Source organism: Squalius cephalus, assembly GCF_949319135.1.
Source record: "Squalius cephalus genome assembly, chromosome: 24".
Lineage (NCBI taxonomy): Eukaryota > Metazoa > Chordata > Actinopteri > Cypriniformes > Leuciscidae > Squalius > Squalius cephalus.
Genome location: NC_137145.1, coordinates 20058136 through 20083055, shown reverse-complemented (window position 1 = coordinate 20083055; position 24920 = coordinate 20058136). Strand labels below are relative to the sequence as shown.

At 39.1% G+C, this 24920-nt stretch overlaps 1 protein-coding gene across 3 annotated transcripts in view; it reads left to right on the top strand.

Annotated features, from left to right (window-relative positions):
* The window catches only part of phf24 (PHD finger protein 24), a 38494-nt gene extending 15184 nt beyond the window's left edge, over window positions 1–23310 (top strand). Inside the window, exons 2-10 of one of the 3 annotated variants that reach the window (XR_013820094.1) lie at window positions 225–652; window positions 6788–6973; window positions 14649–14727; window positions 14912–15114; window positions 15657–15823; window positions 18483–18518; window positions 19419–19508; window positions 21466–21624; window positions 22241–23310. Coding sequence is in view for 2 of the 3 variants with exons in the window: in XM_079861988.1 (XP_079718114.1) it covers window positions 227–652; window positions 6788–6973; window positions 14649–14727; window positions 14912–15114; window positions 15657–15823; window positions 18483–18518; window positions 19419–19508; window positions 21466–21562 (1284 nt within the window). In the remaining variant the exon portion in view is untranslated. Of the gene's footprint in view, window positions 1–224; window positions 653–6787; window positions 6974–14648; window positions 14728–14911; window positions 15115–15656; window positions 15824–18482; window positions 18519–19418; window positions 19509–21465; window positions 22058–22240 lie in introns of those variants that run through there. The other 2 variants (XM_079861988.1, XM_079861989.1) reach the window with 2 other exon arrangements.
* The last annotated feature ends 1610 nt before the right edge of the window (window positions 23311–24920 follow it).

Below are 24920 nucleotides of genomic sequence, written 5' to 3'. Positions count from 1 at the left end.
AGCATGTGGGCGTAAATTGCCACAGCAATGGTTTAGAGACAAAGTCGATAGAACATTGTCTTGTTTTCAACCTTAATATTTGTTATGCAACAGGGTGCTAACACCGACGCAGCAAGCATGAGGACTGTCTCTCTTTACTATATTAATATAATGAAGGATTTGAAGCTGAAAAGATGATTGCATGGCCTGATATGCTATAATAATGTTGTGTCACTATATTGCAGCCATGGGTGTGCTGATGTCCAAGAAGCAGCAGGTGGAGAAGGTGCAGAAGTGCAGTGTGGTGGTTTCAGCGTTTAAAGAGGGTCTGAAGGATCGGGCGGTCCCAGCAGATGCGGCCCAGACTGAAGAGGTCATAGCGGAGAACGGGGATGAATCTGCTGAAGGATCCCACCACGCTAACAAAGACCACACTGAGCAGAAAGACAAGGACAGTAAACCAGGGTCATTACCAAATCAGCAGGCGTCAGCTTCATCCAGAGAGGAACACAGGGCCAATCAGGAGGCTTGGGGGCGTCTCCGTGATGGGAAGGGGGTGGAGCCTGAGGATCTAAAGAAGGCACATCAGCTCACTCCTCCGACGTTTGTTCGGCCGAAGAGAGAGGTCAACGACGACCAACCGCTAGACGTCTCGCTTGGGCAAACCGAGCAGGTAAATGGCTCCATATTTGTAAATAATGATGATATAATCATTAAAAAAAAAATTATAATTTTGTTTCTTTTTGGTGCTGCCCGCTTTTCGCAAGTTTCAAGTTTGTTTTTATTTATATAGCACATTTAAAAACAGCAAACATGGCTGACCAAAGTGCTGAACAAAACACAAGATAAAGAGACAAGGGCAAACCACACATTCATGACAGAAGCTCACAGTGAATTAAAGCTAAAGAAAAAAAGTAGGTTTTAAGAGAAGATTTAAAAACGGTTAAAGACTGTTGTAATGTAAACCGGAAGGCTGTTCCACAGCCTATCTCCTCTACGCTTTAATCGTTATCTGAGGACAGATAAAAGTCTCTTATCACCAGACCTCAGATTTCGTGTGGGATTGTATGGACAGAGAAGCTCAGACAAATAGCTCGGTGCCAGATTATTTAAGGATTTAAAAACAAAGAGAAGAATTTGAAACTCATTTCTAAAATGCACAGGTAGCCAATGCAGCGATTTCAAAATTGGAGAAACGTGATCAAATTTACATTTTCTTTTGAGGATCTTTGAAGCGCCATTTTGTACTAATTGGAGACGAGCAATAGTGTATTTGGACATGCCATAGTAAAGAGAGTTGCAATAATCCAAACGAGATGTAATGAGCGCATGGATTGCAATCTCTAAGGTTTTCTCAGAGAGAGAGAGAGGATTTAATCTTAGAGAGAAGACTTTATCTGTCATTAGAAGTGTGTTCACTGTAAAAGTTTTTATCTTTTGTTTAAATACATATAAACATCCTTATAACAATACATTTGTTACAGTATTTATTCATCTTTGTTAATGTTAGGTGATAAAATACAACTGTTCGTTGTTAGTTCACGTGAGCTCCATTAAATAATATTAACAGATGCAACTTTTGATTTTAATAATGAATTAAGAAATGTTGCAATTAACATTGTTAATTGCCATGTTGGCGCTTCTTCTCCTCAGTTCAGTCCACTCATCTTCTATAGAGTTCAGGTCAGGGACTGGGATGGCCATTGCAGATGCGTGGTTTTGTGCTTAGTGACCCATTTTTGATTTGATTTTGATGTTTGTTTTTGGATCACTGTCCTGTTGGAAGATCCAAACATGGCCCGTTATAAGATTTCTAGCAGAGGTTGTCAGGTTTCGATTTTTTATCTGTTGGTATTTGATCGAATCCGTGATGCCATGTATCTGAACAAGATGTCCAGGACCTATTCAGGAGTATTTCATTTTACACATGGGGTACTTTTTTATCCCTGTATGAACCAAACCCATCTTAAGTGTTTGCTGGCAAAAAAGCAATTTTTTTGTTTCATCTGACCATAGAACCTGTCCCGTTTGAAGTTCCAGTAGTGTCTTTGTTACTTTTCAAAGCTTTTCAGAGCTTTTTGGCAGCAAACAATTAATATGGGTTTGGTTCATGACTCAACATTCATTGTGGAGGGGTGTTGGTGGAGGTTATCCTTTTATTCGGAGCTGAAACCTGCTCTGTGACGCACATACGTGAGGAAATGTCAAGATTGTTAGTTAGGTAAGCTGATCCCAGCTCAGCCTAAATGGCAGCCCAGTTTTTGTTGACAGTACGTGGGCAGTGGGTAACGGCTGTGCTGGAAAAATCTGGCTGTGTAAGCTGCAATGGCGTCTGAGATCAGTCCGAAATTAATTGGGGTCACCGAAGCTTGTGGTGATGGGGCCAGGCCTCACAGCGAGCCAGAGAAGAGCCACTCCACACAACTCCACTCAACAGAATGCTTTTGATTACCTCCAGTCTCTCTCTCAGCAGATATAAAAGACATAAGAGCAGGCAGAATGAGATGCAGTTGGGCTTGTCTTTGTGAGTTATGTCTAGATGCATTTGCTGATGTTCAAATTTGGTTCAGGAAAATGAATAAAAAACCAGACAGAACTGCCATGAAAGAAAAACAGAACAGCTGGTGAATGTGATTGTGATAAAGGAAAAAAAAAAGATCACTTTCACTTCGGCAAAGGGGAATAAACTTTTCCTAGATCACCTTAGGATAAATAAAAATAGACACATACAATAACTTTTCTTTGTCATATAGTACAGAACTACAATAGTCCTTAGCATCAGATTATTTGAATTTGGACAAATTTGATGAGACATGTCCATAGTGTTTTCCATTTCTAATGTTTGATTGCAGATTTGGTATCTTGGCAAATCTGAGCACAGTTTCAGACAATGCTGAGATCTCTGCGGTGATTCTTGTGGGGTCTTTAAGGGTCTTTTTTTATCAGAAGAGAAATCTGAGAAGCAGGAGGATGTTAGGCAGTTGCTAAGAGTTTTGAACTGGTTGCTAGGGTGTCACTAACTGGTCACTAATGGCCTCAGAGTGGTTAACTCTGTGATTGCTAGGGTGTTCTGGGAGATAGATAGGGTGTTCTGAGTGGTTGTTCGGGTGTTACTAGGCATTTGGTGAGAGTTCTGGAGTGGTTGCTGGAGTGTTGCTAGCTGACATTTAAGGGCTTCAGAGTGGTTGTTCTGAATGGTTGCTATGGTGTTGCTAGGGTGTTCTTGTGATTGCTATGGCATTGATAGGTTGTTACAAGAACAGAGCAAACATATACTTATGTGTGTTTATATTTAAATAGTTTGATGGCTGGAGTGTGAATTTCTGAACATTTCATGACACTCATTCAATGTAAGTCCATTTTTGAGTAATCTATTCAACTCTATAATCTACTGAAAACTGTAAGAATTTATTCATTCAGTTATTTTTTTATAATTATTATTTTTTTTTAATAAATGTAAAATATATAGGCTATATATATGGTTTTATAAAGCATGGTATGTCATTTGGTGGTCATATCATGTGGGATATTTTATTTATGTGCTTTTGTCATTTGTATTAGTTTTTGTTATTTTTTAAATATTACTATTTCGGTTAATGATTTTTTTTTAAATTCAGTTTTAGTTTTAGTTTTTATTTATTTCTAGTTAGTTCTTTACAGTAACTCAAACTTATTTCAGTAAGTTGCCTTATTTCAGTTGAAATGCAACATTTCTAATTTTCATTTGGTTAAAGTTTTTCATCTAATAAACCGTATATATTATTTTATTTCAGTTTTATTTCAATTAACATGTTTTTAAACAGTTTTAGTTTTAGTTAACGATGATACCACTGCCTATAAATAACCAGGGCGATGATGATAACCCTACAAAATTCCCAGATTTGATCATTCATGGAGTCCATTACCATTCCAGTATTAAACACCATTCAGATGCCCAGAGCACTGATGCAGAGCTGGAGTCAGATTCAGAGGCACACTGCCAAGGTGACGTCCTTTGGCTCTTCTGATCTAAATACAGCACCTCTCCCCAGCGCTCATATCACAGTCCTCACTCTCCTCTGAGACACATGTCACAATCTGAAGAGCGAGAGTGTCTGGTGCCTACACAAGAAAGCACCAGTAAATTTTGCATCTGGAATGTCAGACAATTTGATCCCTGGTTTCCTAGAGCCACAATATACTTAAAAAGTGTGTAATGCTCCAATTTAATAAGCAAAGGAATTAATTACTTAAGCCGATTAGTTAGCCATGGTTCTGGAGGAGTGGTTCTAGAAAAGTTTGCATGTGCTGTTTTAAGGCTTGGTTTGGTTATGAACAAGAGATTAGTTCCACCCCCTTCAGTTTTCACTTTGTAATATTTAGCTCTGATTTTACATTTGCATCATACCAACTCGGAGCGCCGCAGGCAATTTTGGGCCCTATGAAAGAATATGAGGTTGGGTCCCCTTCCGCACCCATTTCATTAATAAAATCGATCTCTTGGGGCCCCAAAAGTACATGGGCTCTTAGAATCATCCTAACTCCCCCCGCCCTTAGTGGAGCCCCAACTCCATATCTAGCAGTAGTGCTGTAACCGGGTAGTGACTCATCATATCTAGCGGTAGTGCTGTAACCGGGTAGTGACCCATCATATCTAGCGGTAGTGCTGTAACCGGGTAGTGACTCATCATATCTAGCGGTAGTGCTGTAACCGGGTAGTGACCCATCATATCTAGCGGTAGTGCCGTAACCGGGTAGTGACTCATCATATCTAGCGGTAGTGCTGTAACCGGGTAGTGACTCATCATAAAAACAGCTCTCAAACCAACTAAAATCCTCTGGAGACACTTGGGTCTGCATCAAAAGTCCTTAAAATGTTTTGTCTCCACACGTTTCCAAGGCTTTAAAATGTCTGACCCTGAGTTGCATTAATGTGACAGGTTGTCAATAATGTCCAGTCTCCACAGTCTGTCTCTAGATGGGCGACACTATACAGCAAAGACGAGCAGCATGAAATAAGACGATGCAAGATGCAGTTCATGAGACGTACAGTAGATTCCATCAGTGATTGACCACCTTTAACGTCAAACACTCATAATTAAGATTAAGCCTTTTCTATCCCGGAAAAGGTTATCCATGCATTTATCTTCTAGAGATTAGACTCTTGCAGCTCACTCTATTATGGTGTTCAAACTAAAATCTTGGACAGATTACAGATGGTCAAAAATGCGTCCGCAAGACTGTTGACAAGCACTCGCAAATATGATCATATTACCCCCGTATTAAGATCGCTGCATTGGTTAACAGTTTCTTTTAGGATTAATTTGAAGATTTTATTTGTTTTTAAATCTTTACATGGTACAGCCCCTCCAGTCACAGAATCTTTTAGTTGTTTCAAGGACGAATCTGAACACAAGAGGAGCGTGCCTTTGCAGCTGCCGCCCCAAGGTTATGGAACAATTTACCACAATTTATTAGATTATCATCAACTCTTAGTGTACAATTTTTTTTCATGTTAGCTTTTGATAGCTTTTAGTGTTGAGGTACTGTTGTCACAGGAATCAGTTTTTTAGAGAGAGTCTGAAGATGTTTTAGGTGTTTTTAAGACTCTTAAGAGTCTGTGGGTATGATAATCTGAGAGTAGATATTTTGCATATTCTTTATTTATAGTTATTTGTGTTTGTTATATTTTAATGTTTTATTGTTTGCGCAGCACTATGGTCAGCATTGTTGTATTATTATATGCTTTATAAATAAATTGGAATTGGAATTATACATGTCGGAAAGTAACTAACTAAAAGTAACAATGCTACTAACTTTTACTAATAACATTTTTATTAGTATGTTTTGCTATGTTAAACATTGCTAAGCTATGTTCTTAAACTGCCATCTTGCTTGCTATTATTGTATTTATTAATCAATTAATTAATTATTATTAATTAATAGCTGTTATTTTTTCATTTTGATTTTTAGTTAATGTTTTGTGATTTTTTTCCCTTTTGTCCTTATTTCTTTTTTTTTTTTAGCTTTAATTTAATTTAAATTTATTTATGTTTTCGCTTTTCGTAAATTTTGAACTTTAACTTTAACCTATTTTTTTTCAGTTAATTGCCAAAACCATTTCAAATTTTAGTTTAGGTTATTTCATTTTAAGTTTTCAAAATGTTATTTAAGATTTATAAAAAAATATATTTAATAGTTTTTAGTTTTAGTTTTTAATAACAACACTGGTTTGAGCAAGCTGCAGTTTCACTACGGCAGTAGTTAAAGCAGTAAAGATAAAGGGCCAACCATTTTAAAAGTGCAAAATTATTCTATTCTATTCTATTCTATTCTATTCTATTCTATTCTATTCTATTCTATTCTATTCTATTCTATTCTATTCTATTCTATTCTATTCTATTCTATATCACAGTTTAGTATTCATAACACTTAAAAAAAATTAAATTCCTGGGATCAGTAAAACGTTATCTTGTGCTGCATTCATCAAACCAGCATGACGTCCTCATATCACGAGATGAAAGCAAACCACATGCAGATTCAGATGCTGTAGCCCAGTGCACCACAGGAGACTTTAAATGAGCAGTGAATGTCAAGTAAGATTATTTCTATATTTGGTGACCTTTAATGGAAAGCAACTAATGCAGGGAGGTATAGAAGTTTGATCACAGAAGTGTTCGCTTTTTGATGAGTCACTACACTTCCTTTCATGTGCAATTATGCATTTTTCAATGCGCTCTTGGGCCTTTTTCTCAGTGGATCAATAACAGTCTCGTTGCTAAGTAAGGAATGATTTGATCTGTCTTGTCTCTCATTGTTTTGCGGTCAGCCCATCAATGATGAGATGTGCGAGGTGTGTGAGGTTTGGACGGCGGACGATCTGTTCCCCTGCGGGACGTGCACGCGTGTCTTTCACGACGGCTGTCTGCGGGAGATGGGTTACCTGAGCACTGAAGCCCTGCAGGAAATGAGAGAGACGGCCCACACCACCACCGGCTGGAGCTGCTATTACTGCGTGAGTTCTCTCAACACTCTCTCATGAATACATGTGCACAAAATCACATACAAACATATTTACAAGCACATTTGACGTCACTGGCTGTTTGAAGTTGTTTCAGAGCTGTTACTGTAAAGTATATGTCTTTCAGTGGCATATTCAGCCTATAATTTTCTTTGCGGCTGTCTTAAAGGAACAGTTTACTCAGAAATTACAGCAACATGATTGTGACATAGTCGTGGTCACTATGAACTAGCATTGTATGGGAAAGATTCATATAGATTCTTTAGAAACTTTTCAGTGACCCTGTAAAAAAACACAAAAAAACATTGCTGAATAAAAGATGGCTGAATAAATTTTGGCGTGAGTGACCTGTCCCTTTAAATAGCATTATGAAATAGCATTTACAAAGCATATCACTTCTGTAACATATTTCCAATTGAAATATTCAGTGGGAGGTAATGAATGTACTGTATCTTTTGGGATTTGATTGGATCGTGTCATTTACACGGACGGACAGACAGATGATAGATAGATGGATAGATTGATAGATGGATAGATTGATAGATAGACAGACAGACAGACAGACAGATAGATAGATAGATAGATAGATAGATAGATAGATAGATAGACAGATAGATAGATAGATAGATAGATTTTTTATTGTAATATCACACGTACTGTTTTTAATTTCAAATGGGTCCTTGTACAAAAAAAAAGCCCTTCCTTGGTGTGGAAAAGTTCTACAATATATTTGTCTATATATGTTTTTTCCTTCAGCCTTAAGGTGCAGTCACAGCGTAATTTCAGCTAAATTTAGTGGACAAGAAAGGTCAATAGTGTGCTGACACAAAAGTCACTTTCAGACCAAGCAGATTTATGTTGGTCAAATTATAGATACGTCAACAGAAGAGCAAAGTTGAGAGGGACAATAATGACATTTATTGTGGACCATTTATAAGGACCAGGGACAAAATAGGGCTTCTTTTAAATATCCTTATTCTTTAAAAAGTGCTGATAATGTGATCAAGCATATAAACCACCTGTTGCCCAGCATATATTCACAGATCCTTACCCTGTGCAGCTCCTCGCAAAGGTCAGCGTGGCGAGCGTGTCAAGATGATGGTGTAATGCTAGAGAGTCTGGGCTTTGTTCAAAGTGCTCTCTCTCCCAGCGTTAGAGGAGTCTGGCTCTGAAATTAAAAAGTGGGCTGCCTAAGCGTGCAAGCGTCCTTCAGTGTGAAGTAGAGCGCTTATCTTGGTCGCACAGGCTGCTGATGCTTAAATCATTTGTTGAGCGAGTAAGACATTTTTGTAGCACTCTTGAGGATGCTGCTACACACTCCAGATGCACTCGCTGCTTTCCAGTAGACTCACACCATCAAATGGGATGTATGTATCCCATGCTGCATTGCAAACATTAACAGCTGTGGACACATCCCTCAAAACAATATGTGAAGCGGCTTGTTGTTGGCGAAATGTCTGGCGTGCATTTCCTTGGAGGGCTAATTCACAGCTTATGTGTCTGGTTTTCTCACTCTGCCCTCGCTACAACCTAATCCACGTGTCTGTGTATGTGTGTGTGTGTGTGTCGAGGACAAGAGATGTTGAGACTAGGGATTACGCTGTCATATAGCTTTCAAGGGACACATGTGTTTTACTTCATGTAATACCATTCAATATCTTCAAGCAGGCCCTGCTTCAAAGGGGGGGTCAGGATGGGCCTGGCCCACTCAATCAGGAGCTTGGCCCACTCTGGCCCCACGCCAAAAAAAGTCCAATTGCAAAATTGGTGCTATGTTCAGTTCAGCTCCAGATGCTTTTCGGCCACTTGGTAAAAATCCACTTGTTATTTAGAAACTAGAAAGCAGTACGTGACCACGGTCTTCACAAACATTCAAAAATTCAAACAATTTTAAACCATTCAAGCGCAAGAAGACGCGAAAGAAATTCAATTCCTACAACCAAACACACACACCGAGAGCTGCATCTCAGAAAGTGCGCCATTGAGTTCTCTTTTGCGTCTTACCGTGATTAAACAGACGAATACACACAAAATTATGTTAAAATGCCCGTTTTGACAAGTATCCTCGAAAGCACAGTCTTAACTGAGTTAAAATAAAAACTTTTAATGAACGTAAACAGTTGGGAGAAAATCTAATGTGTATCAGATCGTGCATTAGGTTTTAAAGTGACAGTAGCTTACCTGCTGCTGTCTTGTGTCATTAAAGGAGAACTCCGGTCAATTTTAACATTGAGCTCATTTTTTTGTACATTTGGAGTGCTGTCAATACAGAGAACAACGACAAAAATCGGTGTTGCCTACACCGTGTTATCCTCTTTTTAAAATTTGCACCCTGTTGACTTCAATGGGGCAAGTTTTAAACCTGCTTTTAGCCTCTTAACATCCTTGATGTGTCATTACAAGTGCCCAGCCATGTGAGTGATTCCTTCAGAGTGAACGCGGGTGAATCTGACTGCAGTAGATGTGAAAGATATTAATAAAAATTATGTTTATTCAGCCAGCGCACATACCAGTATTTACATCCTGTTTTCGGTCGAAGTCCATAGTAATCGATTGTCGAGTTCACGCGCGTGATCATAGGTACTAAACCAATGCGCGTGAACTCGACAATCGATTACTATGGACTTTGACCGAAAACAGGATGTAAATACAGGTATGAGCGCTGGCTAAATAAATATCATATTTATTCATATCTTTCAACTGCAGTCAGATTGACCCGCGTTCACTCCGAAGGAATCACTCACATGGCTGGTGCACTTGTAATGAAACATCAAGGATGTTAAGAGGCTAACAGCAGGTTTAAAACTTGCCCCATTGAAGTCAACAGGGTGCACATTTTAAAAAGAGGATAACAAGGTGTAGGCAACACCGATTTTTGTCATTGTTCTCTGTATTGACAGCACTCCAAATGTACAAAAAAATGAGCTCAATGTTAAAATTGACCGGAGTTCTCCTTTAATGTTAGTTACAGAACAAAAGCTCATTTAAAAACTTTGCTCAAATCTACTCTTGACTGAATGACCTCTTAGCTTTAATTGAAATAATATGTATTTAATTTATACATTATAGTATTTTGTACCTGAATACCCTACCCGACCTACCCGAAATCTGTTAATTCAACATTTCATTCGTTCTTATTTTATTAGGGACTGTTTACTTCACTTTATTTAACATTATTTCTTAAAATAGTTTTTTTTTTTTTTTTTTTTTTGTGGTGGGGCCAGTGAAAATTTTGACAGAGCAAGTAACCAGTAATCTCCTTCGCATTGAGCCCTGTGTGTTTATAGTCCCTTTTAAGACCTTCCCCTTTTGTTATAAAACAAAGTTACGAAATCTGTTACAGGTACAAAAATAAAATAATGTATGAACTCCGTCCTGCCATGAATGTCACTTGGTCCACCTTACATATTAAAGCTAGAGAACATAGAAAAACTAAGCTGGTCTGTCTTCAGGAGTATTTCAGTGCAGTGGGACAAACTAGGGCTTAATGTGAAATTAGAGCGGGATGAGGAACTCTGAGCATGAAATTTAGCATCAGTAAGTGTTAACAAGAAGACCGTGGTGTAAAATTAATTAAGAGTCCAGGCTTGGTTGTCAAACTGATTTTGGCACTTGGCGTCAAATGTGGGATTTGCCTTTCAATAGAATAAGCACTGTGATTAGTCGTGTGACAATTTAGATAATTACAGCCCTTTCTTGCTCAAAAACCGCAGTAAAATCTCAAACTGATATGACATGAACCTGGTGTGGAGATATGCTTATAAAGAGCTTCAAAAGTCATTGATGATGGGGAACGTCAACAAAGAAAACTTTGAGCTGAAGCAACATATGCACAAAGTCAAAAGGAATAAGCTGTGTATTATCTTGCTAGCTAGCTTTTCCCCTTTGCGAGTGTCACGGGTGGTTGCTGGCAGACAGATGAGGAAGACGCATACGATTCAATTCAAAAGGTTTATTCTCTAAAGATCTAATAGGAAGGCAAACGGATAGCAACACACAATGAACATAGACAATACCGGACACTGAACTGAAACAGAACTGAACATATATACTGGTGTTAATGATGGTGACTGATGAGTGCACAGCTGAATGTGATTAGTGTCCGTGACAACAAATGAGTGACAAAGGCAGGTGATGACAAAACATAACGAGTCCAAACTAACGTGAATGTGACAGAACGCCCCCTCCCGGTAGGCTCAGATCACTAGGATCACATCAGCTAGAAATACCAAAGGTTCACTCTAAGCATGGTGAGTCCACTTTTAGCTATTATGCCAGCCGCAGCTGGAACCACCTTCCAGAAGAGATCAGATGTGCTCCTACAGTAGTCAGGATGAGGGGATGGCGAAGGGGTGGCACAGACAGGCAGATGAAGAGGATGAGGGGATGGCGAAGGGTGGCACAGACAGGCAGATGAGGGTTCTGGGGGTGGACGGACGACTGGGAGGAGGACGAACAACAAAGTCCAGGGTGGTGATGAAGGTGGAGTGAGCCAAGGGGTGGCATTGAGCAGGGGATGATGGCTCATCCAGGCCACAGCCAGAGTGGTGCTCCACGGCAGCGTTGACGGAGGGAGGACGGAGGAGCCAAGGAGGAATACTGATGAGGGCCGCCATGAGGCTGACCGGAGATAACGACGTCGAGGATGGAGCCCACCGCGCAGCCGATGAGCTGAGGTAGTGAAGAGATGGTGTAGATCTTGGAGGCCGTGACGGAACCGCAGCGACGACCTCCCGAGAGCGAGGTGGGGATCAGGAGGTCTGAGGGCGAGTTGGAGCTCACTTATGATTCTCGACATCCACCAGCACTCCCTCGGCGATGGATGGCTCGGCCTGCTCTCACACCTGGTCAGGCGCGCACTGCTCGGGCTCCGTGGCGAAGTGGTCCTCGGTCGTTCTTGTGGGCGCGGGCTCATTCATCGCAGCGGTCTCCGTCGTGCTACCTGCTGTGGGCTCAGGTCGACGATCCTTGCCGTCTGGGTGGTTCTGGCTGGGCACTGGATGGGGAGTGAGGCTGCGGCTGAGGAGATCCGCAGGATCCCTGCACCGACTCCACATTTGTTGCGAGGCTCCCTCGAGAAACCTCCCTGGATAACTGTGCACATGTGGCGGCGTTGAGTCCGACATTCAGGAAGGTGCACAGACAGTTATCCGGGAAGGTGGTCTGATGGGCGAGATCCAGAAATTTTTCTAAATGTTCCTCGAGAGAGCATTCTTCCTGCTCAAGGCACATGAGTTTAACTGCCGGAAAGTCCACGGTGCAAGCAGGGGTGAAAACGGAACAAAAACACTGAACACGAAAAATGGAAAAGAAAAAATCTTACAAACTCGTTCACTTGTTTGGTCCGATGTTCTGTCACGGGTGGTTGCTGGCAGACAGATGAGGAAGACGCATACGATTCAGTTCAAAAGGTTTATTCTCTAAAGATCTAACAGGAAGGCAAACGGATAGCAACACACAATGAACATAGACAATACCGGACACTGAACTTTTTCTTCTTCTTCTGAAATTTTATTGGCGGTTGACAAACAATATAAATAAATTATAAATAAATAAATAATATCCTCTCCCACAAATTATTTATTTTAAGATATTGAAAAATAAAACTATAACATTAATTTATTTTGTAAAATATCTCCTAGCATAAATTGCATTTTTATTTTTGCTAGATTTTGCATTTCGAATCCTTCTTTCAGCCTTGTATTTCTGACAGTATAGCATAACATGTTCCACAGTTTCTTCTTGTCCACTTGGTTGAACACGACTTGTTGAAGTGTTTTAGTAATGAAAGTGCTGGAGGGGGTTTCTTAAGCAGTGGGGTTACCCGAGCCTGCTTAAATGCTGTGGCAATGGTACCAGTGTGAAGAGAGGTGCTGATCATGTGAGTGAGTGCAGGTACAACTGAAGAAGAAATGGCTTGAAGGAGATGAGTGGGGGTAGGATCAAGCAGACAGGTAGTAGGATGATTGGAAAGGATGAGTTTGGAAACTTTCTGTCTCCGAGAGCAGAGAGAAGGAGGGGAGTGTGTGTGTGTGTGTGTGTTTGCTATTAAGATGTGTTTGTCAGTTTGTGTTGTGGAGAATTGGGTAGTCACTGGTGACTTGGAACTGTATGTTCTTGCGGTGCCATCAGCCAATCAGTGTTCTCATGATGTAAACTTCCCGCAGATCCAGTCACATGGCATTTATTGGTTACAAAAAAGTGCCCATAACTAATGGGAAAATGTGCTCACCCATGAGCAAAGATGGCAGATTTCAAATCACATACTTCCAGAGGGGCAGAGAATTTACCACTGAGATATGAACAACGGACTGCAAACATTCTCATCTGTGTACCTGCTCAGAGTATGTTTGTGGCCTTCGAGACCATGGTAAATCCCACCTCTCGCTAAGCATTGTTTGTAACATCTGTTCTTCATTTTGGGATTTCTGACCCCTGTCTGTTGGGAATGGGACATAGAAAACACAATAGACATGAAATCCAATCTCATTTCAATGATCGTTCTCAGAAAAGGAGTGTATCTCACAGTCACCGCTGACAGGAAATGGAGGAACCTCTGAGAATTACCCTCCCCATCTGCTCTAGTGCCATTGTTCAGATGAGTTCTCATCAGGCTGAGAAAAGCTGATTGAACATACAGCTACTCCCAGTGCTACTGGGCTCTGACAGCATTTGTTTGAAGGCAGAGCTTGAGCCAGGAAAGAAATCTCGCTCTGAATTTGATATGAAAGGACAAGCTGTCATTTGATCACTGAGAGCTTTTTCCTGCACCTCTTACACCTCAAACTCATTAGGTTTTCTTAAGAGGCGAGTTAGTCAGGCCGTTCATTACCCTTAGTTCAGAGATTTTTAGCCTTTTTAGAAAGATAAAGGGAGAGAGAAAGATTGAATCACCTGCTGCTGCTGATAATGTAACAGTGTTTTAAGGCTCAGTCTGAAGGGCCCAGAGGCTTTATGTAAGATGTTTTTCTCATTAAGTCATTTAAAAAAAAAAAATCTTTTTACAAGAGTTGTCAATTTAATGTGTTAATTTAGAATTCTTATCAACAAATGAACCACTTTTTGTAATATCCATTCCATGGTTTACTAATCTGCCACATCACAGGCTTTTTGCAGCAAATATTGATGTACAGTATGTGATTGGTATTATTAATCAGTAAATATTGTGTAGTGTATATTAATATAATTGAGATACTTTTGAATTTAGTTTTTATTTTCCATTTTCATTTTTTTCATTTTGTTGTTTCAGTTTTTGTCATTATTTAATTTTTTAATGTCGATTTTTTATATTCATTTTTATTTCAGTTTTAGTTATTTTAGTACATCAAGTTAAACTAGATCTTATTTATCTTACCTTTTCACGATTTAAAATGTTGTGCTCTCACTAAATTAGCAAATGTTTCCATTTATTCCACTTTGTACATATATTGGATTATGCATCATCATCCTGTACATGCTAAAATCATCTCTAAATATCTTACAATTTAGCAGTGAAAGCACAATGTTCTCATCTTATTGTTTTATTACTAGTATTAAAAATACATTTCCTGTTGAAACAGTTGTTTCAACAATTAGTCCACAAGCAAGGAAGCAGTGTAATGTAATATTCTCTTTAAAGTGAACTCCCTGCTCTATCATAACTGAAAGACTCTTCCGCTTCATCCCTCAGGATAATGTGAACTTGCTGCTTACTGAAGAAGAGATGTACAGTCTGATGGAGACCTTCAAGCAGTGCAAGATCATTCCAGGTGTTTCTCTCAGTCCCATTTTAACAGCCTCTTCTAGAGTCATGCTTTAAATATGTGACTTTGGGGAGTAAACTAAGGAAGCTAATTAAAGGTTTACTAATTTATCACATCAGTACTGTAATTAGCCCTGAACTGTTTCCATTGATTGATGCTGTAACTTTCCTCTCACCCACTTTCTGCTCAGAGTCGTGCCTGGTGTCAGATGAACTCCTTCAGTACAGGCACTTTGTGACCAAGCAGCTCTTTGAACGAGACTTGACCGATGAAGAGGAAGATGAGGTTCTGGCTCAGTTTGCAGCACTGGATCCAGAGAAGAAGGGTCAGATTGAGTGGTCTGACTTCCTCTACCACGAGTCACTCTCAGTGCTGCAGAAGTTCCGGACTGAGGTAGGGCTTTCAAAATGGCTGAAAAACCAAATTAGAACTTTTTACTTGAATATTACTAATATTCGTAATATTTTATATATATTTTCATTTAAAAGGTATAATTTCAGTTGCTTTTGACTTGTCTTCTGAGGCCAAAAGATGAGTAAAATATGAATGCACCGCATTAAATTGTTTATTCAAAGCAATGAAATAATATGTCTGCCTGTAAAAACAAAAAAAGTGCAAAACGTTTAAACTAATGTTTATCAATCAAATATAATTTAATAATAAATACAGTAAAAACAGTAATATTGTGAAATATTATTACAGTTTGCACATTACATATTACAACATAGCAACTTAACATGTGAGGTGTGCGTTTATATGAATAAACAGCTTTAAACGTGGCTAAACCAATCAGAGTTTACAAGCGTAACCATCTGTTTTATAAGCATTTTTTTAATGTTCAATACTTTCAAAATGCTAAATTATACCAAAAAATCAAGCAATCAACCAAAAGCATTATGGAAATTTTTCTGTGTTTATTTTTTCGCTGGTTACAGAATTCGCTGGTTAGAATCCTCACAGCGAAGGAGAGGGATCGGGCACGGGCCGTTTTCCAGAGTCTAGACCAGGACAAAGATGGGATCATTACTGCCGGAGAAGCCAGAAGAGCCCAAACCTCCTGGTTCCACAAGATTAACAAAGAATCACAGTCCTGCAGTGTCAGGTGAGCCAATTAAATGAGAGACATTGATGCTAATCACAGTTAGCGGGACATTTCTAAACGGTTCTCAATCACAGCCAGCCTACATAATCAACAAAAAACTTCAGAAAAACACTTCAAAATCATTTCAGGGGACTCGTCCAATTTGCCTGTCCTCTGGGAGCAACAAATCGGATCAAGCTCGGCAGTTTTTATAGCCATGTCAAGCTGCCAATGCCTCCACAAGCTGCTAGCCAATGCTAACTGCTCTCACTTTATTAGCATGTATCCCCCATCTCTTCTCATGAATTACTGGCTAACTTTGAGTTCAGTAACTCTACCAGGGGAATATGAATCATTTAAGCAGCGCATTTGCTGACAGTTCTGACTTTGGGATTAATGGATAACGTAAATTAGATGATATAACCGGTTGGATAAGTCATCCGTGGAAAGGAGAAAGATTCTCAATGACAGGCTAAATCCAAGGACAAGGACTTACTTTGACAGAGCGTACTTTGCCAGTCATATCATAATTCAAACCTCGCTCGAAGAGCCCAAAAGTCAGAATGATGCATTTTTGCAGAGATTTGTGGGCGAAAATGGAGCCAGGTACCTCAAATATAGAAATTGTCCTCTTGAATCCTTCATTCCTCAAGAGCCATCATCACCCAGAAAGAAATATCACAAATGAGACGTCTTTAATGGCTTACATCTTTCTCCTAGACAGCAGTGAGGTTAAATTAAATGAATTAGGTTATTTAAATATATATAATTACATTTTTAGTGGTGCTATACTGTATATATTCTCGTTTGTATCTAGTTTTTTTCCTCATTATGAATTTGTGGAGAAAGGTTGATACTTAAAGGGTCATTTCACCCATGGAGACATGAATGTGTATTGAAAGTGGGTCATTTATGTAGAAGAAATGTGAAATTATTTTTGAATTTGGAGCTTTCTAGACTGAGAAAAGCCAGAAAATGTATTTTTGGCTTATGTGGATGAAAGACAACAACTCCCAGAATGCACTTGCTTCGCTGCCCTACAAGGCCACTCCCAAGCCACACCTACCGGTAAGAGAGCGCAGTTTAAAACAACAAGGCAAGGCTAGGCTACGAGTGAGTCTCCGTGACGAGTTTGCCCAAAATGTCCGGGATTCGGCTTTTGCGTTCTACAGTCGCCATTTATCACGTTTACTGTGGCGAGCAGGACGAGGCTGAGGGGCGCGGGAGAACGGCGCGAGGCCGGTGGCGTGATTACTGACGACCGACACCTGTGAGGCACTGTTCTCGTATCTCGCACGGAGGAGCAGGTATTTTCTTAGCAATGGTAAAACACACATCAACCGATCACGCCACCGGCCTCGCGTCTTTCAACCGATCACGCCACCGGCCTCGCGTCTTTCTCCCGCGGCGCTAGCCTCGTCCTGCTCCCTGTATTACTGTGATTACTGATGAGCGCGCCTGTGAGATGCACCGGTCTCATGGGCTATCTCTCACGGAGGTGCGGGTATTTTCTTAGCAATGTTAAAACGCAAATCAACCGATTACTTGTTTAGCATTCATGTAAACATTACATTCAGATTCACCAATCGGGGTGAATTCAGTTAGATTGAAACAAAAGGTGAGCATGTAAACAATGGATGGCGACCGCAGAAAGCAAAAGCTGAATCCCGGACTTTTTTGTCGATCTCGACGGCCGGACATGTCCGGGAAATAGAGTATGGTAACCCCTACTACTCAGCTTTCTTCGTCCCTGTTTTCTGCAGGTTTCTGCCGTTGAAATCAAACGCACTCGCACTGATCTGTGATAGGTCTGTTAGCGCATTAGGTCCAACCCCCTATGGGCGGGTTTGAAAGGGTGGATCTAGTGCTTGTAGTCTTAACAGAAATCCCCCCCTCTTACACTTCCTCCTACAATGACGCAAAATGACGATTTTTGCGTCATTGTAGGAGGAAGTGTAAAGAGGTAAATACAGATTTCTCTCGTCTCGGGGGAAAATGAAAAAATGTTGCATGACCATTCAATAGTATGACTGGGTTTCTAACAATGCAAAGCTTAATGCAAATGGGTGAAGTGTCCCTTTAAGACAAGGTTGATACTTAAATAAGATGTTTTTGAAAGAAGTCTCTTGTTGTAACCTGGCTGTATTTAATCAAAAATACAGAAAAACAATAATATTGTAATAGAAATAATTTAATTTATTTAAATTTTAATGTAATGTATTCCTGTGATCAAAGCTGAATTTACTGCATCATTGATGTCACATGATCCTCCAGAAATAATTCTGATATTCTGATTTGCTGCTGAAAAATTATTATTATTATTATTATTATTGTTGTTATTATTATTATTATTATTATTATCATCAATAATGAAACAAGTTGTGATGCTTAATATCTTGGAAACTGATACGATTTTATTCAGGATTCTTTGATAAATAGAAATTTCAAAAGAACTGCATTTATTTGAAATAAAATCTTTTGTAAAAGTATAATTGTCTTTACAGCCACTTTTGATCAGCTTATTTACTTTTTTGAACATGAATTTTGATGAACTTATCAACATATCTGTGAGTTCAGTATTTGGACAGTCTGTTTTGACATCATTTTCCATGCTTTATTTTATTTTTTCACCAATCATCCCATCCTTTTCACCACTGCTGAATGTCCATTTGCCCTGCAGACTCATGGGATTGTGTTCCCCTTTGTTCAGTATGGGGTAAGTCACTCGATATGCATGGGCCTCCCCTGGAAACATCTTACGTTCCCTGCCATCACCATCATTATTCTCATTATAATCATTATCACCTCAATTACTAAATATTCCATGATGGAGGCCAAGGAATCAGTGGCTAAAAATATCAAAGCTAAACTGGCTGTAATGGTTGTTCACTATGGCTGTATTAAATGAGATCTTGTCCTCCCATTATCAAGATCAAAAGAGGAGCTTTTGTTCCCCTCAGAGAAAACCTTATATTCTTCATCAGTTTTAAGGGGAACGGCAGGTTAAATGAGCGCCTGAGTGTGCGGGTGCATGGGGTTGTGGGTGTTTGGCTTGTTCATGGCATGACTAAGCTTGCATCCTAATTTACGCTCATTAAAATCAACTGAGAGCTTGAGATCAAAGCAGACCGTCTCGACTCTGAGCGGTCCCAGTTCTGCAGGAGATGTTTGGGTCGATGTTCAATGCACTGGTCATGGTGGCACTCTGTTTTGCTTCACACATCATTGAACTTAATTACAAGAAGTTCATGTTTCAAATGAATTTATTTCACTCAATGAAGTTTGTCAGATCCTTTCAGTGTACTGAATGGCATGCAAAGTCTGCAGTTTGTGAGACTACTGTATATACAAGGATTGTGAGCCATTCAGAGTTGAATTGAGAATGCATTTTGAATTCCAGTTCAAGTCCTGAATGCATGAGTGAACTAGTTTTGTCTTGCCGGTGGTTAGGTATCGTCTCCCCGGGCTCTGAGGTGTCATAAGAACAACAAATGAGACTGTGAAAACTCAGAGCCGGTAGAAGTGATGCCTGCTGTGAGCTGTCCAGTAGTGTGTGTCTGTGTGGGTGTGACTGAATCAAACAGCGTGTGTTTCAGCTTGCTTTCTTCATCTGCAGTATCAGCCATGTTGGTCCAATATCTGAGAGCAGTCCTGCCAGTTCCAGCAGCGAGAGAAGCAGAGATAAAGCCATGGAGAATGACAACAGGTTGGTGTGTGTGTGTATTCACTTACAATGCAGATGGTCTATCACCCAAGATGCACTGCATGCTCCCATAATGATCAAATCCCATTTTCCATGATTCCCATTCAAATCTGTTGAAAAAAGTCATAGACTAATATAGGAGGAATCTGAACCATGTAAGAACATCCTAAGCACTGCCTAGTAACACCCTAGCAACCACTTAAAAACGCCCAAGGAACAACCCAAAACACCCTATCAATTGCCTAGCAACAACATAGCAACTGCCTAGCGATAGTATAGAAACTACCCAAAACACTCTTGCAACCACCTGGAGATGTCAAGCCAATCAACCAGAACTCTTTGGTAACTCCCTATCAATGCTTTAGCAATCACCTGGAAATGCCCTACTACCAACCATCCAGAACACCCTAGCAACTGCTAAGCAACCACCTAGCAACAACATAGAAACCAGCCAGAACACCCTAGCAACCACTTGGAAATGCCAAGTCAATCAACCAGAACTTGTTAGTTCTACTACGCCCTAGCAACCATCCAGAACATCCTAGCAACTGCTTAGCAACCACCTAGAAACAGTATAGAAGCCGGCCAGAATACCATAGAAATCACCTGGAAATGCCAAGTCAATCAACCAGAACTCTTTAGTAAGCCCCTCTAAAAAAATGCTGGGTTGATTAAACCCAACTTTGGGTCAAATATGGACAAACCCAGCCGTTGGGTTACATTTATAAATTATTTTTTTTACCCAACGTTTGGGTTTGTCCATATTTGACCCAAAATTGGGTTGAAACAACCCAGCATTTTTTAGAGTGAAAAATCCCTACCAACCATCCAGAACACCATATAAACTGCTGAGCAACAACCTAGCAACAGCAAAGAAACCGACCAGAACACCCTAGCAACCACCTCAATCAACCGGAATTCATAAGTAACCCCATCAATGCTCTAGCAACCAATCAGAACACCCAAAGCACTGTGTAGAAATGCCCTAACAACCATCTAGAACACCCTAGCAACTGCTTAGCAATGCTATGTCGATCAACCATCTAGTAACTACCTAGCAATGTCCTAGAGAACCATTCAGAACAACTAGAACGTAAGCCCCACATAGAAATGTTCTTGCAACCATACAGAACACCCATCAACTGCTTAGCAACCATCTAGAAACAACATAGAAACCACCCAGAACACCATAGCAACCACTTAACAATGCTGTCAATGAACCTCTAGTTAGCACCTAGAACAGACCTAGACCTAATGTGAACTAAGAGTTTGTAAATGCATGGTATTTGCTTATACTGAAGCCGTCAGCCCACATTATATTAAAATAATTGTGTTTAACAGCAGAATTCCTGGTGAAAAACTACATTACCCATGATGCTGTGCAGATACTGCGCACCAATTATAGTCGAAAAAACAACACGCTCCAAAAAAAGCTCTTTAGCTCTGCCCACTCCCACGAAGCAATGCGAATGACGTAATCAAGTCGATCTCGCTACACTCTCAAAATACTGAAATGTTTGAATATATATGCATATTTAGCAATATACTTAAAATATATTTATCAACATTTGTAAATGAGCAGTTTTATATTTCTCCATCGTTTTTAATTCGATTATGCTGTACACAATGGGATTGTAGTTCTTTCCCTCACTAAAACTGTTAAGTACAGTCTTGTACTTTTATCTTTTTGTCCGATTTTCAAAACCTTTTCTGCTTCAAATCACAGTTTGTGTTGAGATTCACCTCGTGGCTGATTAGCTTGTTTCATGGCTTATAACACTTTAACAAAAGATTGTCATGTCTCTGTCAGAAGGAGAATTGGGGGCGGACACATAGTTTCCTAACATTTTTGACAGAAAAGGAAGGTTTGAAATAGGTCTATAATTATCACAAGTGTAAGATTTGGCTTTCATAAGTGGTTTACTAGCTTTCTCAGTAATTGTACCATCATGTTTTCCAGACCGTTTACCTGGGATAACTTCCTGAGGGAGAGCGCCATCTACATCCTGGCCTCCAGGCCCAACAGCTCAGCCATGCACATCCGTTTGCCACTCTAACCGCGGCCACATAGCCTGAGACTTCCAGAGGGGCTTCCTGGGTCCAGATTCACGAGCAAGAGGTACAGAGGACTAAAGCGAGAGTTACACGAGAGTCAAAAGCAAATGAGTGCGCCACCACACTCAAAGACTGTACAAGCCATCGATGGATTTTTCCTCTAAAAACCCAATCTAGCGACACACTGACAAATTCAACGCTCTTGAACAATAGCACATCTGTCAGCACTTCAGAATTGAGCTTTCACAAGCTTGTTTGATTTTTGTGACCAAGTAACTGTTTCGATCAGAGAACCTGTCACACGTTTGCAAAATTACAGCACCACAGTGTTTGCGTAGTGTTTTTGATGTTGACGTGTTATACCATTTTCCAGTTGTGGCTCTAGCCGAATGAGTTGTGGGATCAGTGTGTGAGCAGTAGTCGGATCATTGCTGACCTAATTTCAGTCACCATAAAATATGATTATACAGAGAACATGGTGGGGACATGAATCAAAGTGAGATGCTATATATTGATACTATATACAGTATACATACATATATATATATATATATATGTGTATATATATGTATGTATACTGTATATATATATATATATATATATATATATATATATATATATATATATATGTATATATATTATACGAAATATTGTATTTGTATTTATTCCCATACATTCAGGGATGGATCATGGACCAGGCCAAGGAGCTTCCAGACTGCCAGGGGCCTTAAGCTGAGTCAAGTGAAAACAAAGGAAACATAAAAATTGTTATTGACAGACAAGCGCTACTTTTAAACATTGCTATTAAGATACTATAGTAAGAAGATCGACATCAGTTTTCATTCACTTGACAAGTCGCATTATGAGTTGTGATTCTCAATTTTCTACTTCCATATTATATTTCTGAGTGAAAGAGGATATGTAATGTGGAAAAAGTCGGGCAGAACTTGATTTCTATCTATGGGGAATTGATTGGATTGTGAAATAAGGTCTTTTTGATTCGTTTCTAAAACTTAGTGAGCTGCCAACTTAATCTATTTGAATCTTATTTTACCCAGTATTTGTTTGTGAATATTTATGGTTATTAGTGTATTTCTTAGTTAGTTTAGCAACCAAAAACTTCATTATGAAGCTTTCTAAGATACCTAATTTTGACAAAAAATCATATGATCCAATATTAAAGAACACAAATTAAAGATCTAATTATTATACCCAATATCTGTGTGTTCTATGTATTTTTATAGTTTTAAGAATAATATGTCATTAGCTTAGCAACATGCTAATTTCAAACTCCATTGAAATCAGTCAAAGTCCCTTTAAGACAAGTAATTTCACTCGGCGGCCATCTTTGAAACTCCTCTCGTTCATTTTTGAATGGGAAAACATAAATTTTTTCAAAACTGGTCGCCAAGCTTACGATTAAATTTAATATTTGAAATCACCAATGAAGTTTGACAACAACTGTCTCATACATTATGTTTCTAAATGCTCAAATCATGACAGAAAACAACATTTTTCAAGCTGGATCAAGCTAATGCGCAGTGGAAGCGCGTCTGACTGACTCCGGAGCTTCTAACGGCTGCTGCAGTGACGCGATGATTTTACCAATCGGCAATTGGCTCTTATTTAGAAGGCGGGACTTATTCCACCATATGGAGCGTTAGACTTTTCCCCATTCAAAACAATACGAGTGACACATCTTGTGTAATTCAATAGTCTTTGAGTCAAGTCTTAGCATGCTTCTAAGGTTCCAACCTACTTATTTTTATTTTTTTATTTATTAAAATAGGTATGATTATTTCAATAATAAAATACTTATGAATTCTATTTAAAGATTTAATTGAAATCAACTATTTTACCCAATATTTTTTATAGTAGGTATAGTTAGCTTAGCAACATGCTAATGCCAGACTCTGTTGAAATCAGTTGTCAGTCAAGTCTATCCTGTGTGTTTCATCCAGTCATCACTTTTAAGGTTTCAGTTCAGGATTCTGTCCTACCTATATGTATAGGCCTATAGCAAAGCAGCTCACTATGTTGATAAAAAGTCTAAAAAAACGACTTTTTTTTTTTTTTTTTTTTTTTTTTATAGCAATTGTGGCATGCAAAGTCGCAATTAAAAAGTATTATAAGATTTAATTTTATAATTTGTTTCATCCCTGGGGAAAAAGCAATAACACGGGGTCTCGTAAAACCATAATCCTTCCTTGCATTCTTTGTGTCATCCTGACCTGTTGTTTTATTTTTCATTTGATGTTTCTTTAACTCACTACTTTCAGAATTATTATATTTTACTGGGTCTGTAAAAAAATGTAACACCTGTTGAGGTGACTTTACTCAGTGTTTACCTAAAATAGCTGATGCAAATGTACAATCTTCCAAAAGATTAAAATGCTAATTTAAAGGAAAGAGCCCTGAAAGGATTAGAACTTACTGCCTAAACAAAACGACTCAGATCTTTCTTCCTTTCTTCCAGTACGATCATGTTGAAGATGAAAACACTTTATAATATCTCAAATCTTTTTTTATTAGGCGTAAATCATGCACACTCCTGTAAAATGGCACCTGGGTTAAAGCGCTCATTATATCGAACTGTTTGAGGGGGGTATATATGAAACATATCCTTGTTTATATGGTCATATCCACTGTATTTGCTTATAGAAGGTTTGTATTGGATTGTGCTAGGCAGTTATTTCAAGGGACTGTGCAATACTCTTGAGTTTTGCTGGTAGTGTTGAAAATAAATGCATGACGTTAACTCCAAAAATTACACTTCAGCTGTGTGGGTCTGAGTCATTTATACACTGTAAAAACATTACTGTTGGTTTTACTTAAAAAAGTGAGTAACCTGGTTGCCTTTAAATATTAAGTTAATTGAAATATATAAAAAAAATAGTTAATACAATGAAGGAGATTGAATAAATCAACAGAAACACAAAATATCAAGTTATCTGAACCACATAAATGATCTAAGTTGATTTGACAAAAGATTGATTTTGTCTGCCTACCTGCCAATTGGACTCTCTTTCTCTTTCTCTCTGTGTGTGTGTGTGCGTGTGTGTGTCTGCCTACCTGTCTGTCAGTCTGAGGACACTCATAGCACCCTAAACAGCCGAGCACCCTAAATAGAAAGACTGGTACACAAATTGCTCAACAAATTTCACTTCCATCTATATGCTCTTCACTACAGAGAATTCAAAACAAATTCGATCATGTGAAATGCCGTTAAAAACTGAGATGTGTAATGTCGGCCCTCATGATGTACAGAATATTTGTCGGGACGGAACAGCTGGAAATGGTGATGGCCGTAATAAAACTAATAAAAGTTGAGCTCAGAGGAAAGCACTAAGGGAAGTTGCA